Source organism: Silene latifolia, chromosome 4, assembly GCF_048544455.1.
Source record: "Silene latifolia isolate original U9 population chromosome 4, ASM4854445v1, whole genome shotgun sequence".
NCBI lineage: Eukaryota > Viridiplantae > Streptophyta > Magnoliopsida > Caryophyllales > Caryophyllaceae > Silene > Silene latifolia.
This window is the reverse complement of record NC_133529.1, coordinates 56,944,758-56,964,706: the sequence shown is the minus strand read 5'-3', so window position 1 is coordinate 56,964,706 and position 19,949 is coordinate 56,944,758. Positions and strand designations below refer to the sequence as shown.

General features: G+C 35.7%; 1 protein-coding gene across 1 annotated transcript; it reads left to right on the top strand.

Annotated features, from left to right (window-relative positions):
* Window positions 1-14,979: 14,979 nt before the first annotated feature.
* LOC141651534 (protein FAR1-RELATED SEQUENCE 3-like) lies at window positions 14,980-15,836 on the top strand. Its single transcript, XM_074459241.1, has 2 exons — window positions 14,980-15,438; window positions 15,504-15,836. Exons 1-2 carry the CDS (start codon window positions 14,980-14,982, stop codon window positions 15,834-15,836), a joined length of 792 nt encoding a protein of 263 aa, XP_074315342.1.
* The last annotated feature ends 4,113 nt before the right edge of the window (window positions 15,837-19,949 follow it).

The following is a 19,949-nucleotide window of genomic DNA, read 5'->3' as shown; positions in this document are numbered from 1 at the left end:
AGCCGAATATATCGCTGCAGGACTGGTATGTACTCAATTATTATGGCTTAAGCAACAATTACGTGATTATGGTGTTGATGTAGGATGTATTCCTATTTTATGTGATAATACTAGTGTGATAATAATTTCTAAAAATCCCGCACAACATTCACGTACCAAACATATTGAAATAAGACACCATTTCATTCGAGACCATGTTGAGAAGGGGAATATAAAATTTGAATTTTGTAGTACGGAAAAACAATGGGCAGACATTTTGACAAAATCGTTAGCTAGAGAACGATTTGAGACTTTACGGTTGGAAATTGGTTTAATTGGTGGTACCTAAGCTTCTGTATATGTTCAATTTCCCTATGACTGACTAGTTTAAGTTAAGATTGTATGACTGTGTCCGTATATTGCATTGCATGAATAATTTCGTTTATAGGAATATATTTATCATAAATTTCTATTTGTTATTTAGAATTTAATTGTTATACAAACTTAATCTTTTATCAAAATAGACAAGATACACCATATTTTTTATTTTCCAAATCACATACAAACTCTCCTATATTGCTCTCCATATTTCACGCGTCATATTTTCTACACACAATTCAATTCCTAAAATTTGTCCTACTTTCCAAATTTTATCTTTTACCATATAAATTTGATCACCTAACAACTCCTATGACTACTTTAATACTTGTCACTATTTGACACTTACCAAAATTAATCACTTCCTATTTACCATAAACTAGGATGCCACTTGCCTTATATCACCTAACCCTAGTCCTAGCCTTATAATTACCCTTTTCCTTTGCCGTGTAAACCATTACAACACCCCACTTGCATACTTTTTCTCTTCTAAAAAAATTACCACAATCTCATCATCACCTTCTTCACTCAACCATCAACATCACCATGAATTCACAACCTGCAAAGACCCGATCATCAACTCGAAATCAACAAAACCGCCACCTTCACATGCCGTCATCACTACTACCATCTCATGATCTTAATTCTTCTAGCTTTCCTTCACCTCAACCAAACTTATCTACACCCCTGTTTCACGGTCGGAATGACACGGTGTCCGAGGGAAAAATACGCCGCCTTTTAAAAGGGAAGAATAAGGTAGTTGTTGATGAGGATAACGATATTGAGGAACCCGAGGTTATTGTAAGGAATGGTGTTGCACGAACTTTACTCCGGGATGTTTCGAAAGCCACAACAAAAGAAGGGTTAAATCGAGTCCGGTTGACTCATGACGAAAGCATTCTTGTTTCTCATGTCTTGAAGTATTCTATACATAGAGGAAGGTATTATCCCAAATCTTGGTTGTTTAATGTTCCCGCACTTAAGTTTTTTTATTGATTTTCTTGATTTTCAAGGGTGGAGTCACATTAGTCAATTTTCGGGTCCAATTAATCCGGTTGAAGTTGTTCAATTCTTTGCTAGTGTGTCGATTAAGAAAGGGGTCTTGCATGCATTGGTTAATGGTGTTGAGGTGACGGTTTCTACTTCGGATTTTTGCTCTGCTTTTTCGGTTCCCGATGACGGAATTGAAATTAATCCGAGTCTTGAATGGTCTAATGTTGTTAGTGACAAGGAGTTGTTGGTTAAGAAGTATTTTGAGGATGTTGGGACGGATGGTGGGAACATTGTTGTTCGTCCTCTCTCGGCGAAAATTAAGTTCCTCTTAAACTTTTTTTGGAACACGGTTGTGCCGAGAAGAGGAGGACGAGACAAGGTTTCGAGTTATGAGGCTATTATTATTTACTCATGGTGGGAAAGACAAAAGGTGAATTTAGCGAGTCTTGTTTTACATCGTATAGTCCAAACGAGTCTCACGGTTACCAAGGAGAAATTTAGTACAACAATCGACCTTCCATATGGGATGTGGGTGTCTCGATTGTTAGAAGTGAAACGAGTGGTGGGACGGGATAGCTACAATGTAAGTGCAAAGGATTGTATGTGTGATCGCTTGATTAAGCTTATGGGTCTTATAGTTGATGGACCCGAGTTATTACTTGTCAAGGATGTTGAGAAGATTCCGAGTGATTCGGGTTTGGGGCCAATGGAGGCAAAATTGGAAAGTTTTATGACTACTTTAATGAAGAAGTTTGAGGAGCAATCCACCAACTTGGCTACGGTTTTATCACAAGTTGGACCATCACGGTCTTTGGAGTCGGTTTTGGATGCTTCTCGGGTTTATTCTTGGATGGATGAGGTGGATAAGAGGCTAATGGGTTTTCAGAGGGAGTTGAAGGCCATCCGTGGGGAAGTGTTCCCATATGGAGATCGTCTTACCTTTCTCACGAGTCAAGGCGGTGCTTTGGTTATGTATGGAAAAGCTATGGCAAATGATCAATCACTAACTTTGGAGGCGACTAAAGCTTTGTCCTTGAAGATACTCAACTTTCAACGAAGTATTCAAAGTCTTTCTCAGCTTGTGAGGAGCTTCTTTGATCGTCTCAATGCCTTGGAACATCGTACCCGCCCCGACTACGTGAACCCATACAAAACCCGAAACATTTGACCTTGTCTCACCTTGCCTTATCTAGCACTTTCTCCTTTTAGTATCTTTTCTTTATCTTGATGGTGTATTTTGCAAACTTAAATTCGGCCCATTTTGGCATATACTTGTGGATTATGGCCTAAGTATCTCTCTAAACATGTGTTTATTCGGCCCTTTGGCATCAAACATGTTTTCTTAAGTTTGTATGATAATTAATCCTCTAGATGCTTATAGTTATGCGTGCTAATATTATTTTCTATGACGTTTTATCTCTTGTTTCATCTTATATTATTCTAGTCATTTCATTTTTGTTCTTAACTTTTCAATGATGTCAAGAGGGGGAAAGAACGTCTATGGTAAGCATATACCTAAGCTTACTCCTTGTCAAGACCAATTGTCTCTTAAAGTCCTTAAAGTTTCGATTTTATGTTAATCGTCTTGATCTTACGTTGATCTTTATTATTAAGATGACGGTATTATATTGAGGGGGAACTCTTTACTTAGTCACAAAATTAGGAGGCTTGCCATCATCAAAAAGGGGGAATTTGTTGAACCATATAGTATATATGTTTATGTTTTGATGATGTCAAGGTGCTTTATAATATATATACTTGCTGCGCGTAATCGTTTGTCTAAGTCTTTTAGATTCGATTTATCTAATACAAGCAATAAAGGAAGTTGTGATGGAAGTATACAATAGTCAAGCCTCAATTCAAGATCAAATGATGTGAAGATTCATTCAAGATTTATGTGAAGACGAAGTCCGTCTAAAGATTAATCAAGCTTGGATGATGACGTAGCCTATACTCGAAGATCTCCCTGAAGATTAGAATAGTATAGGTGATTATCTCGTAATGATAACCAAGAATGAGTTTCTTGAATTAGTAAAGTTATAGCTTTGCAGCTATAACATTACTAGTAAAAGAGCTCAATGTTATAGCTCTCTTACTATAACATTGATATGCTGAGTTTACTATACACGACATATAATGTTTTAAAATTGTTTTTAAAATTGTTTAAAGTTTATTTTAAATGTTTTGATAAACGTATTTACTTGATAAAGCCAGGTTTAGTGCGGAGTTCGGTTCCTTGTTGAACGTTGACTAGTAGTCGTTTTGGGTCAACTTATGAGTTGGACCATGCTACTAATTAGGGTTTAAACAAAGCCTCTCTTAAAACCTAAATTCTAACCCATATATTGAGCTAGGGTTTGCACGAGTCACGAGGCATATGAGCCGTGACATCTCGTGTAAACTAAGATATATTTGGTAAAGATTTTATATCTTTACATATCTTGTATATCTTACTTAATATATTTGTTTATGATTAAAGATATTCTTGGGATAGAAAATCTTATCATATCTTAGAATTTATAGTAAAGATAATAATTGAATAGATTATATTCTATCTTTTGGAATATTCTTTATTATCTTTTAGGCTTTTAGGAAAAAAATAATAAAAGATATGATTTGTTAACATATCTCCTATTTTCGGCCATTAGGGTTTCTAGAAACCGAATTGCCTTATTCTTTCCTTCCTATAAATACTTTGCTCTTTGCAACATTTAATGTAGAGACCTTAAGCATAAAAATTGATCTTATTTTCACAAAGCAAAATCGTGTGTTACAAAGCAGAAAACCGTTTTGTTATTTTTGAACGGTCGTGTGTTTTAAACTCTTATATTCATTTGTTAAGTTATCGTTATAAGATAATAATGCTTATTTGATTTCTTACTTGTTCATTAACGTGAACCTTTGCAAGAATCATTAGTGCTTTCTTATTAGCGTAAGTTAGTCACTCGAGTATTTAACGGTACTCATTGAGTTACAGCTAGAGTTAGTTGTACGAGTTGGGTTAGTAAATTTGTAATCCGTAGAAAGGTACTAAATTTATTAATCGAGAATAGTGGACGTAGGTTTCGACTTGTGAAACTGAACCACTTCAAAAACCGCATGTCTCCTCTCTTTCGTTCGTTTGTTTATTTTGTTTAACATTCATTAGTTCACTACTACAGATACAGGCTATAACAACGGTCAAAAACCGTTGTTATATAAAAAAGCGGACGTTGTTAAAGCGTCCGTTGTAAAAGGTTATAACAACGGTTGGTTTTCTTAAGGAAACCGTTGTTAAAACTATTAACAACGGTTTTATGTATAAAAACCCGTTGTGGAAAGTGTGACTCAATTTTGGGGGGAAAGTTATAACAACGGGTTTTAATATACAAAACCGTTGTTATAACTAAAGACAACGGGTTTTTTGTAAATAACCGTTGTTGTTTGTTCTTAAAAAATAAAAAAAAATTAAATTAAATATTACTAGATGCATGCATAATTACGGCCCGTTAGAATTCCGATGCATGCATTATTACTGACATAACTGTACATATGAACGGATAATATGGAATGAGAAGGGTTAGTAATAAGATTTGAAGCAGCATTATTGAGAGATATGATGATGATTATGGCACAACTTCCTAACATATATATTAATTAAAAAGCAACTCAACTCACACATTGCTTAGTATAAATACATTGCATTATCTCAACTAACATTTCCATTATCTCAATATATTCATCTCCAAACCCTAACTGCTAAAACAAACTCTACTTAATCTTTCAAAACAAACTCCAAAAACTCCAACAAAATGAATGATTTCATCCTTAAGACTCTTACCATGATCGAGAACAACAACAACTTCATCCGCCGGTTCCTCCATATTGAGGAAAGTTTCAGGAGCTACCTTGCGGATGCTCGATCCGCACTGAAGCACGCCAAAGAAGATGGCTTGACGGAGCAGCAGCAGTTGCAGCTATATGACGATATAGCAATCTGCGAACGGAACCTCCAAATAGCCAAGGAGGAGAGGACGGATACGATAGAGGAGAATAAGATCCTCTATGAAAATATAAGAATTGCATTTTTATATATGTAATTTTTTTTTAATTTATGTATTTATAAATATATATATATATATATATATATATATATATATATATATATATATATATATATATATATATATATTAATTATGTTTATCTTGCTTCTTCATCTTGCTTCTTCATTGTTTTACTAACTAACTAGATTCAAATAACATAATGGTCGATAAAAACACATACATGCAAAAGAAATAAATAGAAAAAGAAAATAATGACGATGAAACTAACGGATGTGGCGAGATTTAGCCGATAAATACAGAACGTAATAGACGATGAAATCAACAAAGGACGGCGAGAAGATAAAGCGGCGATGAGAAAGTGAGAAAGAGAGAAAGAGAGAAAGAGAGTGTGTGTTTTGTGTTTGTTTGTCTCCTGTGTTTGTGTTTGTGTTTGTGTATTAAGGGTTGTGTTTTGTGGGCAGCAGACTTTCTGTTTGTGTGGTTTATAGTATGGAAGGTATTGACAACGGTTATTAAACAACAACCGTTGTGAAATATGTTTTAACAACGGTTGTAAAAAACACCCGTTGTTAAATAAGTTTTAACAACGGGTTTCAAAAATAACCGTTGTGATTACTTTTCACTAACTTTGCGCCAATTTTGCGCCAAATTATTAACAACGGTTGTGCATGTGTGACCCGTTGTTAAAACTAATAACAACGGTTTTATAACCATACCCGTTGTAATTGATTTTAGTAAAATTCGCGCCATACATTCTACAACGTCTATTGTGATTTTCGTGAATAATCGTTGTTAAAGGGCCGTTGTGGTTGCCTGTATTTGTCGTTCTGGTTGATTAGTTAAAGTTTAATCAATAAACTTTAAATAATCAATTATATTCATACAATCGAAAAAGCTTTCAAAAGTTTTAAATCCTCAATTCACCCCCCCCCCCCCCGAGTATTTCGGATCGATAGACTCTTCAATTTTCAAGAGTTATTAATAAGTTCCTCTCTGTCTTTGAAGGCAGCCTGTTGTTTATACAGCTATGGGGAGAATTTTAGTAGGGCATGTTTCTCTTTCAGGACGGAGAACCAGTAAATCATGTACCTATATTCAATTTCAACAACTATTATCAATGAGGAGGTAAATCTAAATTATAATTGATGTTGGATGTTACAAAGTAAATTTTGTTCAGTTTGTCTCTTTCGCAAAAAATGAGAAAACGAAGGGAAATGGTGTTTGGACCCTTTCCATAATCAATAACTTCTTTGTGCATTAATTTTTCATTATATGCTTTAAAGTCATTACACTGGTTAGTGGTTGGACGTGTGTTGCTTTCACAAATTAGACAATCATCATTGGAATGTGAGAGAGTTGGTTTCATGTATCATGACGTGTTCTATTTTTTCATGAAAAAGTCTATGGAAACCAGTTCAAAAACGTCTAGCGTAGTGCTTAGAAATAACGTTATTTTTTTACCTTTTATGTACTGTCCCTCAAGACCTGTGTACATAAACTTAAAACATACGGTCACCTTCACCACATCGGTTTTCTTTCAGGTAACAATTTTACAGGAAGCATCCCCGATAGTAGCTCTTCACTTACCAATCTCATCACATTGTAAGCTTTTATTTCTCTCTTTTTATTTATATACCCTTGTAAATGCCATCCTTTTTTTCCTCTTATAATCTTCAAAAAATCATGATTTATAGAAACTGAATGACAACCATCTTACTGGCCACTTACTGGATTTGTCACAGACTCGGACCTTTGCCCAAAATGTAAGTTGACGTCCTTATTTTGAGTACAGTTGGGTTCGATTTATATATACACTTTAATCATTGATTGGAGGCGAATTTGTCCACAATTGTTGGTGTGCCGAGAATCAGTCAATAAATGTTGTTGCTGATGGTTGTCCCCTGACAAAAAGTGTGCTACTGATCGTGACAGCGTAGAAGTAACTAAATGGCGTGTTGATCTAAATATGATAGGCGGGTTTGTGATAATTTGAAGTGTAGGAGTGAAGGTCTGATCTCGGCTTGTAGCTTGAACAAATTTATGCATTTTATATAAAAAAAATGTAGGAGAGATTGTGACCCAAGTAACCCACCTTAATATAAAGTTGGGAGAGTGTTGAATGTATTTGATGGCATTATCTTTATTACTAGACAATTGAATAAGATAACCTTATCTTTGTTGATTGTTCTGATTTCTATTTGATTTTGTATCCGGTGAGTGCGAGTTGAGCTTTTCTCAGCCACCTTCAATCATGTAAGTTTCGCTCTCCATTCCAATCCCAACCATTGGCTGGTCTATGTGACTTGATAGCATCGTAAAAAATTTAATTGCTTTGTGCTAAAAAAATATGAATTGTATAAAATAATGCCTTTCCGATATTTTTTCAACAAAACCCTATACACAGAGTAATGTTCAGAAGATAATATAACAATGATACACCAGTGACAATTTTGTTCTAGGAAACTTACTAACTGATAAATATTCATTAACCTTTTATCACTTTCATAGGCCCTAACATGAGGTTTTGGTAGAGGAGAAGGGAATTACTAAGATGGGCAATCATGAGCATAAAGAAATCCCAACTTCAGATGTGATTATTAGGATGTGATTATTAGTTTGATCTTAAACTTCCCACGTCCTATAAGGGGCCTTTTTTATGTGTTTTCTAATGTTAGTGTCAGTGCAGTCCTACATGACCTTCGACATATTTCTTCCCGCTTGATAATTTTGAAATCTCAAATTTCTTAAATCGTATAAATTTGAAATCTCATATTTTTTTAAATCATACTCATCTTTCTTAGGGAGGGAAGGAGACAGAGAAAGTGTGGAATAGAGAGTTTGTGCTTGGTTTATTTTTTTTGTTTTCTCGAATTGCTTTCATGTACCTGTTATTAATTCCAGCTTATATACAAGACTATCTACATACTTGATAAGGTTATTTTCAGTCCTTGGCCTATCAAAATAAATCTTATTCTCAACTAACTAGTAGCTAGCAGTAAGAAATGGTCGAATCCACAGGGAGGCGAGTTAATTATTCAATTTGCTAATATTTAAGTCCGTCTTAAAGTAACAATTTCTTGAAGGTTGTTTGTTTGATTTCTATCAACTAATTGCAATAAAAGTAAATAAGATGAATTCAATAATATTAAAAGGTCTAGGGATTAGGTTCACTAGGTAGTTATCCGGGGTATGATTTAATTCATTGATAGACCAATTTATGTTGTTTAAGGTCATATGATCGGTCGATTCTAATATGCTCTTTAGATCAAAACTTATTATGCGGTCGCTATCATTAAGTCAGTCTATTCAGTTATCGTTACCTATACTAGTCTTAACCCGGTCGGTGAAAATCCTAGTTTGCAATACTAGTTAAACAATCTTTCAGAAACTAATTAACTAGATTCAAGACAATAACTGAACAATAACAAAGAAGCTATTTTAACTACCAGTTCATTAATATGATCCCCTTCTAACAACCTCGATCCCCATTCACCCTAGATAAATAAATTAGCTACGCATACTAGTGATAAACATAACAATAACAATAGTAGAAAACATGATTAAAGGCAATAATAAGATGAATAATAACTGAATGATTAATAATTGAGGAAAGATTAACAATAGTACCGTAATTAGTGAGTGCTTAGATCTGAAATAAGAGCAATAAAACTAAACTAAGAGTTTTCTAGGGTTTATCTAGAAGTAAATAAAGCGTAAATTATAATAGGGTACTAATTAGGTATTTATAGTAAACATAAACCGACTTTAGGAAATTGCACAGAAACTGCCAAATCGATGTATACTCGATCGAGCCTAGGTGCACTCGATCGAGTACACACCCACTCGATCGAGTGTACTCAGACTTGATCGAGTATTCTCCTATTTCAGCTCTTTACTTCGTGTTGTCTTCTTCACTTCTTTTCCTTTATTCTTCTATATTCCCGTGCCATACTCCGTGTATTCCTTCATGCCCCCTCCGCGGTGCTCATTTCATCCATTTACTCCATAAATACATCTTTCCTGTACTAAACACCAAATAGCGGAAGTAACAACATTCTAGCATAAATGGCATATAATTAATATAAACTAGCATGAAAACCGTATCAAAAGTAACTAAAGGGAGGCATATAAATGTATAGAAATAATCATCAAACTCCCCCAAACCATCTCTTTGCTTGTCCCCAAGCAAAGCATCACACAATTCAAAAAGCAATCTGTTGGGCCTGGAATTTCGCACTACTGACAGGATAGAATTCTTCCCTGGCCTGACGATCAGGGCAGGCCCGTCAGGGTAGTCCAAGTTTGGCACCAGTCGATGAGCCTGGACTCCCGCATCATCTTCAGGATCAAGTTCAACCCTGGCTCGACAATTAGGGTGTCAGGACGTCAAGCCACCAGGGTATAAGAAGACAGGCACCAGGCCGGAAAGGACAACAGTCAAGTGTAAGGTCAACATTTGACCAAGTCATGGATAATTATATATAAGATTTATACAACATAAATATGGTCATTAAAGAGGAAGAGATTTGGTCATAAAGAAGGACCATTAATAGGCATTAATGCGCAATAAAGACAGCAATTAAGGAGGAATATTCAGCATTAAGTACAAAGATTTGGCAGCCATTCAGCTTGGCTATATAAGGAGCATTTGAAGATCATTTGGCAAGACAAGTCATACTCTAACATACACAACACAACTTATCCCATTGCAAGCAAGACTATTATAATACTTAGAGAAAATATTATACTTTGTGCTCGTGATATTATTATCCTCTTAAATCATAGGGAAATCCTCTCCTGGCTTGGTGTCCGTGGTTTTTTTCCCATTCAAGGGTTTTCCACATACAAATTCTTTTGTCATATTATTTACCTTATGTGCACTACTTTTATTATAAAGAATCCTGCCTAGATACGATTACGATAAATCGAAATAGGATAATACTAGTTAACCCCCATACTATTCTACCATGGTCGTATTTCCAGCCCTGCGCAAAATATGGACAAAACAATTGGCGTCGTCTGTGGGGAAACTAGTTTATTAATCCTATAAGAGTGTTCAAAAGATTTTCTCTTCTCACAAGTTTGAGAACCTTGGGAAAGATTGATACAAGAGTTTCCATAACTCCCATTTCCAATGAGGAATTGCTATATCCAAAAGAAAAATTACCAAATCAAGTCAAAATTCCTTCCAACGATCATAAGTATAACAACTTTCAGCGTTAACTAAGAGAATGTGGATTTCAATGACATATTTGTCACAAAAAAAGTTTTAAAGATACGTTTTCCAAGATCTAATACAAGTTTTACAAAATGTTAACAATATATCTTAAAATTTCGGTACTTTTGGCTTTTATTCTATGGTGAATTTTCTTAATTCTAATAATTTGATGTTTTTAGGAAATGAAACCTTGAACTTCAAAAATTCAAGCATGGCGGGGCAATCCAGTCCTGATCGTGACAGGCTACAAAGTCAGTTCTGGACAGTATCAGGGCAGGCCTCAACGTCATTACAAGCCTGGTCATTCAGTTCAACCCTAAACGGATGTACCAAGCTTGAGATTAGACACAAGGAGATTTATAATACTCGACGTGTTACACTCTTAGTGGAATGAGAGCAAAAAAAAAAGTGAACACCGTCAATGAAGAAAGAGCTCTCAAAAAAAAAGTTTCTCGCTTAATAAAGCCTGACCGCCTTTAAAGATCCAATCAGGACAGACCAGACAGGGAATGCTGATCAAAAGTATGAAACCCAATAACACAAAAATAAATCATTAAAGGTATTAAGTAATATTTCTACACAGGTAAGTCGTCTCCTTTACATAACTTTTAAATAAATATGTCATCATAAGTACACATTCCATCCAAGGTAGATATAAATCAAATATTTTTAGTAATGACCATATTACATATGATAGTTTTTGGACTGTCCTGATATGCCAGTGTCGGTCAAGCCTAACCTGACCTGGCCGATCAAGGAAAAATAAATTGACCAAGCCTGGCCTGATTGACTTTTCGAAGGATGAATTAACCTATCGTGACTAGCCTTTCCCGATATGCTTAGATCTATTATCATACTACTGTTATGAATCCTTACATGATTATTAACTAACTTTTCCCTATTATATATCAAGCATGACTAATATGAGATTAGAAACTTTGATCAAAAGAGTTTTTAATATTAACATGTTACACATTATACAGCATGAACGTTTGGAGTCATAATCTATCCTGGCCTGCTAGTTAACATGGTTGTGATTTATAATTCATGTGTATTATTTATAAGCTACTTGTGATATACTTGTAAGATATTTCGGTCCTACCAAGTGCAACTTTATATGACATGTGGTAAGTTTATGAGTTACATGGTGACCAAAGGAGACATAACAGTCAGTCCTGATTGGATTAAAGCAATACTGGAGTTCCAATTACCAAACCAGTCAGGGACATCCAAAACTGACTGGCTGGATTCTGACCTGAACAAAAATCAGCCTTGGATTGTAATTTTGAAACCTTAAAGCCTTCCGAGTCAGGTAAGTTTCTCACCTAGCAATTACAGTACCCAGTTAGGGGCACATGTGTAGCATCATCCTGCATGGAAATAGATCAGGTATGAGTACCCTGACACGCATGTCCTAATAAGATCTCACTCCCCTGATTCTGTCAAGCCTGAATTAGTAAGTTTCTAATATATATATATATATATATATATATATATATATATATATATATATATATATATATATATATATATATATAGGTCGGGATCCGTGAGAACCACTAGTATAATGAGAACCACTTAACATCCCTTGGATCTAATAATACGCTGAGATTACCTTAACCAAACCCCCAACTTTTTTCGCGCGTCCCCCCCAAACCCGCGTAATCTCAGTCATTTTCTAATTCCGCTTCTCTCTCATCATTCTAACCTTTCGCCATCGCCTCTTCCATCATCAAATTCATGTTTCTCTTTCTCTACAATCGAACGATAAATTCTTCGACAATCAACCTTTCGACGCTGCTTCAATCAATGACGCCTTTAAATTCGACGTAAAATTTCGATCTTTATGATTATTTGTTGTGAAATTAGTTGATTTAGTCGATTAAATTAGATTGTTCGTGAAATTAGGGATTGATTCACCGATTAGAATTCTGAATTGAACAATTATGCTTCCGAATTTAGGATTTCGTCAATTAAATTGGGGAAACTGAGAAATTAGGGTTAGGGGATTTGAGAAATTTGTTGAAACCCTTAAATTAGGGTTTGATTCGTCTCTTAAGTTTCTGGATTGATAAATCATGCTTCTGAATTTAGGGTTTCATGAATTAAATTGGGGAAACTGAGAAATTAGGGTTGGAGACCGTTTATGTGCATCAAAATCTTGTTTATGTGCATCCAAATTCCTATTTATGTGCATCAAATTCCTGTTTAGGTGCATCAAAATGTGATTTTGTGAATCAAATTGGCTTAATTGAGAAATTAGGATTTCATGAATTAAATTGGGGAAACTGAGAAATTAGGGTTGGAGACCGTTTATGTGCATCAAAATCTTGTTTATGTGCATCCAAATTCCTGTTTATATGCATCAAATTCCTGTTTAGGTGCATCAAAACGTTATTTTGTGAACCAAATTGGCTTAATTGAGAAATTAGGGTTTCATGAATTAAATTAGGGAAACTGAGAAATTAGGGTTGGAGACCGTTTATGTGCATCAAAATATTGTTTATGTGCATCTAAATTCATGTTTATATGCATCAAATTCCTGTTTAGGTGCATCAAAATGTGATTTTGTGAATCAAATTGGCTTAATTGAGAAATTAGGGTTGGAGAAATTGTGAAATTGCCTACATTTGTTAAAATCAGGGACTCAATTTCTTGAATTATACTTTGTTGTATTGTTGCTTATTTAATTTTTGACATTTCTTGTTGCGTGATAATGACAAAGACAACTCCTCAATACTATCACAAACTTCTTCAAATGTCATTACAAACGAAGGAGCGAATGTTGAAGCTAATGCATGTCAGCCTATATTAGAAATATCTGCAATAGCAGTTGAACATGATGTTCCTGAAGTTGTGACTTTAGAATTTGTTGAAGGTACATTTCTATTCATCCTGGTAGTTGCTTGATGTTTTCAGATTTTTTAAGGTACATTTCATATGCTTTTGTATCCCTCATCTTTCTTACTTTAATTGCACCACATATGCAGATATCATAGTAGAGGAGGCATAGGACGAGGAGGCAGCAGAAGGTTCTTCAAGCAACAAGAATCGGGTTTTTGAGTGTCTCAACCATCTTAAGCCTGATATTGGTATGCTATTCGATAAGCTTGAACTAGGTGTTGAGTTTTATGAAGCTTATGCAAAAGAATGTGGGTTTGTTACTAGATTAAGCTCACAAAAGTCTAAAAATGGTGTTGTTACGCATAAAAAAGTTGTGTGTAATAAGGCTGGAGTATGTGAAGCGAAAGGGAAAAATCACAGGAGGCAAAGGACTAGGATAGAATGTCCTTCTTGTATTAAATTTAAGCGAATTTTGGAGGAAGGTCCTGATATGGGTAAATACCAAATATATGATTTTCATGAAGGTCATAATCATATGCCACAAACACCATCAACAATGGTACATTTGACACAAACGAGAGAGTTGAATGTAGTTCACAAAAAAATGATAATTGACAACTCCAAAAATAACATAGGTCTAGTTAAGTCGTATAGGTTGTTCAAGGAGTATGTTAGAGGTTATAGGAATGTGGGTGCGTCATTGGAAGACTTTAAGAACTTTTCTAGAGATATCAAAAATTATTTATCAGAGGGGGATGCTCAAATGCTTATTGAGCATTTTATGAAGATAAAACACATGTGTCCATCTTTTTATTTTGATTTTGAGGTAGACGAGATAGGTCGATTGTCACATGTGTTTTGGGCTGACCCTATTAGTATTAAAAACTATTTGCTATTCGAGGAGATGACCTCTTTTGATACGACCTTTAGAAAAAACAAGTATAGGATGATATTTGGCCCTTTTACAGGGGTGGATAATCATAAGAGATGCGTGACCTTTGGGGCTAGACTTATTATTAATGAGAGTAAAGAGTCCTTTGCTTGGCTATTTATGAAATTCGTAGAGGCTATGGGGGGTCGTCATCCAGTTTGTATGATAACTGATGAAGATGCGGGGATAGAAGAAGGAATGAAATTAGCATGGAAAGACAAGGTGCAACACAGATATTGCATGTAACACATACTAAAAAAGTTGCCTGAGAAAGTAGGGCCTGTAATATGTAAAGATACTGAGTTTCTGAAGAAGATAAACCGATGTGTTTGGAGTGAAGATGTGGAGCCGCCTGAATTTGAGGAAAGGTGGACAACAGTAGTTGAATCTCATGGGTTGTCGGATAACGAGTAGCTTAAGGAGAAGTACAACATTAGAAATATGTGGGTTCCAGCTTACTTTCGTGATCTGTTTTTAGGAGGTTTGATGAGAACGACCTCTAGGTCAGAGTCAGAAAACCACTTTTTCAGCAACTTCACTAATCCTAATTTAACCCTAGTTGAGTTTTGGATGAGATTTGAGAGTGCAATGGATGCTCAAAGATGGACTCATTCGAAACTCGTTGCACAATAAAAAACTCCTTCCCCGGTTATCGACTCCATTAGCCCTAGAAAAGCATTCATCAGAAATCTACACTCCAACAATTTTCGGCGAGTTTCAAAAGGAAGTCGAAGCAGCTTTCTATTCATGTGGTGTTGGGGATAAAGAAAAAGATAAAACCTATCCAATTCTATACACAGATATCATAGATCAAGTTCGAAACAAAACGTATAAGGTTGGTTTTAAGAAGGATGATGTTTCAGTGGTATGCACTTGCAAGAAGTTTGAAAGACATGGAATACTCTGTCGACATGCTCTGTGTGTCTTTAAAGATCGGGGAATTCAGAAAGTTCCAAGTGACTACTTGCTTAGTCGGTGGAGCAAACTAGCAACTTGCCAGCCAATCGTCGGCCCTAATGGCCAGTTGTATGCTGATTGTACATCAATGGATGTGAGAAAAACAAAGTTGGCGAGTTATGGCCAGAGTTGTTTACTTGTGTGGCACTTGTTGAACAGAGTCCTGGGCATTGTGATGAGTTGCTTGGTATTTTGCGTGAGTTCAAGGAAAGGGTAAAAATTACCCCTGATGAAAGTGGAAATACTGGTATTGCAAAGGTAAAGGACAAGAATGCTGAAATTGGGATGGTTTTAGGAACAAACATTCCTAGTGAGATTAAGGTTTTGCCTCCAAGGCAGTGCAAAAACAAAGGCTCGGGAAAAAGGCTGATCTCACAAAGAGAACGAGCTGGGGAAGTGAACAAGAAAGCGCTAAGAAAATGCAGGGCCTGTGGGGAGATGGCGAACCATGACAGTAGGAATTATGACCGAAGGACAACCGACAATGAGTAGAGTAATTTTTTATTTTACCTTATTGAAAAATTCGGGATTTTTATTTTATTTGATATATATTGGACATTTGCCTTATTGAATAATTCGAGACTTTTTATTTTATTTGATAGATGTTGGACTTTTTTTCTTAAAACGAATGAATGTAACACTTATAGAATGTAAAACCTGAGTGTTCCTGTCACCATTATTTCGTGCACATACAACGGTATTTCATGCACATACACATGTATTTCATGCACAAAGAACGTTATTTCATGCACACATTATGCGAGTATCAAGAAACCTTACGGCGATTAATTTATTCACTGTTTCACCACATTTGGTAATCCAAAATGGGAATATCCCAACACTAAAATGTGATCAATTGAAATGAATCTTCCTGTACGACAAGTCTTTAAAATTCAAAGTGACGATCCGAGCGAAAATATTAAGAAATCGGAGAAATGTACATGGTTTAATTATGCACATCATGGTTATTTCATGCACGTAGAACGTTTTCTAACGCAAGATTAAGAGAAGTATTAAGAAATCGGAGAAATGTGATCTACCACTACATCCTTCTTTGCTACCACATCCTCAACCGTCAAAGTTAATAATAAAATTCCAAAATCTAAATTAAAATGCAACATTTTAAAAGTTCACTTGAGATTACTTTAAGATTTGACCTTGGACACATGAGTTACATATTTCATGCGTGCACACTGTTATTTCATGCATGTGGAACAGTTTTTAATGCATTTACGATGTTTTCAGATTTCATTACAGGCTTTTCGTTGTCCAATTTTGAAAATTGTCTCTCGTTTTCGTTGCCTCGTGACATGTTTGTTATCCAATTTTGAAAATTGTCTCTCGTTTTCGTTGCCTCGTGACATGTTCGTTATCCATTTTTGAAAATTGTCTCTCGTTTTCGTTGCCTCGTGACATGTTCGTTATCCAATTTTGAAAATTGTTTCTCGTTTTCATTGCCTCGTGACATGTTTCTAGAATTAGTCCAGAAACATGACTTCATGTCTTACACGCCTTACATATTCCAAAATCTAATATGTACTCTCAAGACTTAGTGTACTACATATTCCAGAATAAACTCCACAAGAATCTAATATTCCAGGGTCTACTCCGAGACAGAATCTAATGAAAAGAAGATTAAAATTAGGCAAAATGTAAATTATGCATTCAAGGTTCTTTATATTTACCTTTCTCTTGTTTCGCTTCCATTTGTTGAGACGTGCAATCATACTCGTACCATATTCATCCAAATCCTACATATAAATTTTATTTGACAACAAATATTGAAATGCTTGAAATAAAATATACTGAATAACGTTTACAAAAGTTTGTTGAAAAATTTATACCTCGTAAGAACGCTCATCACTCCATGATGCTTGATCACACAAATTTTCTAGCCACTTTAACAAATAAACTCCACAAGAATACCCACTCTTTTGTTGAGGCACTTGCACAACCTCCCACTAAAAAGTCTTGATCTCCAACAACCTTGTGTATCTTGGAGAGTCTCTTGCGATGATCTCCAAAGCAGGCAGGAGCTATACAAAAACAAGACAATGAGTGATTGTGATTGTGGTATAAGGCTATTTAATGCACATGCAAGGGTATTGATGTGACCATTATTTGAGCATATTTAGTCCCCGAATTAGCCTTGTTCCCATGCTTTTTAGTGCATATTTGGGTCATTTATTGTCTTTAGTCCTTTGTTTTGCATATTCTTTGAGGTTTTGATCCCTTGGTAGGAAAGGAGTGCAAACCTTGCATTTTCATGGCAAAATGGAGCTAAATTGATTGAATTCAATGACCAAGCATCAAAGAGAAGACAAGACTAGAAGGCCTTTGTACATACTATAGTAGATGGGCAATGATGAGAAAAGATCCTTGCATCCCCGACGAAATCCTTAAGGATTTTATGAAGAAGAAGGAAGAAAAGAAGAAAGGAAGAAGCTGATCAACAATCCGAGCGGATTGCCCACAATCCGCCCGTCCAACACAACGAATCCGAGCGTCTTCCTCAGAAGGCCGCTCGTCCAAAACCACCACAATCCGCCCGTCCACCCCACAAATCCGCTCGTCCAAAAGACCCATAATCCGCTCGTCCCGTGCCCTGGACGCTCGGATTGTGTGACAGCTAATCCGTCTTCTACTTGTTCTATGAAGGATGCGCATACCTCGGGAAAGACTAGCAAAAAGGGGACTCGCATATTTTTCTGAGAGGAGCGATTCCTCAAGGACTTAATCGTCATTTAAGCCCTTAGTAAACCCTAATTTGTGTACCTAATCCCCACTATAAATACCCCATTAGTCTAATTAGATAATCATGTTCTTCTTATCAATCTTTAGTGTAGTTTATATCAATATAATCTCTCTTTAATCTTGTAATCAACTTTTAATCAAGTCTTAATACAAATCTCATTTCCTTAATCTCTCTTTTGTTCATCTTTTATTTTGGGTAATTGAAGATTATTTTGGTTATTATTGGGAGATTGACAACCTTCCAATCAATCATCAAGTACTTCTATTATTCTTTGCTTTATTATTGGAATCATTAGTAGGTATAATTCTCTTAATCCCTTTTTAATTATTGTTAATTATCTTCATTTATTCATCATGTTTTACTTTGTTGGTATGATTGACAACCTTGCTAGCATGTTCAACATGATAATGAGTGAGTAGTTTCCTTAGCTAGGGTTAATGGGTAATTAGGGGAAACCAACATGGGGGATGATTCATGCTTAAATTAATATGTTTTCATAGTTTATTTGCTTGCTTGTTGTGATCTCAACTTATGCACATGTTATGTTTGATGAAATGCGAGCCTATGAATCCTTGCAATTTTTACCCATCACCTATCTTTTCAATGAGACTTGTAAGACATAAACCAACTCGAGTCTCATTAGACCATGCATATAGTTGAGTAGGGAAGATTAAGTCGACTTGTAGGTGTTGTACAATCTAATCGATTAGGCTCCGGGGCCCAAACTTTCCTAGGATTGTAAGATATAAACCAACTCGATCCATCACAACAATAATTGCTTGCTTATAATTTGAGAATATGTTTGTATGATCAATTCCCATGAATCCCCTATGACCCATGACACCCTAGTGCCTTTTATCAGTTGTTTACACCCCTTTTTAATCATCTTGCTTGTTTACTTTCATTGCTATTTAGTTTAGTGATCTTCTATTCAAACCCCAAATCGTGACACCCCTAGACACCGCCAGTTGCAATTGAAAATCTCATCTCAATTCCCGTCCCTTGGGATCCGACCTTTACTTGCCTCTTTACTAATAGTAGAGTTGTTTGTGGAGTTATAAATATTGTTTTGGTCTAGGTGCTCCTAACGACAAGTACCGAAACCTAAACCTGAAAGAGGAATACCGACCAAAAATGGCGTCGTTGCCGGGGACGGTGTTAACTTGATTTAGATTTTCTTAGATTGTTATTAGTTGTGTCTTTCTTTGCCTTGGGGATGTAAAACTCCTCAAGGTTTGTTCTAATTATTTTCAAGTTGTTCGATATTTTGCATGTCTAGAAGATCACAAGGTAACTTGTTACCCTTTGATCACGAAATTGAAAGGACTTTGACAAACAATAGAAGACTTGCTAGAGGTACTTTAAGAGGTATTGGTGAGGTTGTAGTTATTCAACCAAACACTATTGAGTTCGTCAACCCTTTTGCAAGAGAAGGTGAGGAGAACCCAACACAAAATCCAACACAAAATCAACCCACAATGCCTAAATTTTCATCACAATCCGTACCAACCGAGGGGAACCTACCCAATGGTACTCCCACACCACAACACTTAACCAGAAATTTCATTGCCAAATCCGCATTTATCCAATTAGTCGAAAGAAGCCAATTTGGGGGGATGCCTAGTGAAGACCCTGACTCTCACATGGAGACTTTTTGTGACTATTGTGATGCGATTTCTCAAACCGGTGTAACTCAAGACCAAATTCAATGGGTCTTATTTCCTTATTCTCTAATTGACACCGGAAAAAAATGGTTGAAAGGCCTTGATAAGGCTACTCTCGGAAATGACTCTTGGAAGAAATTGGCTCTAGCTTTCTACAAAAAGTTCTACCCACCGGAAAAGACTAAC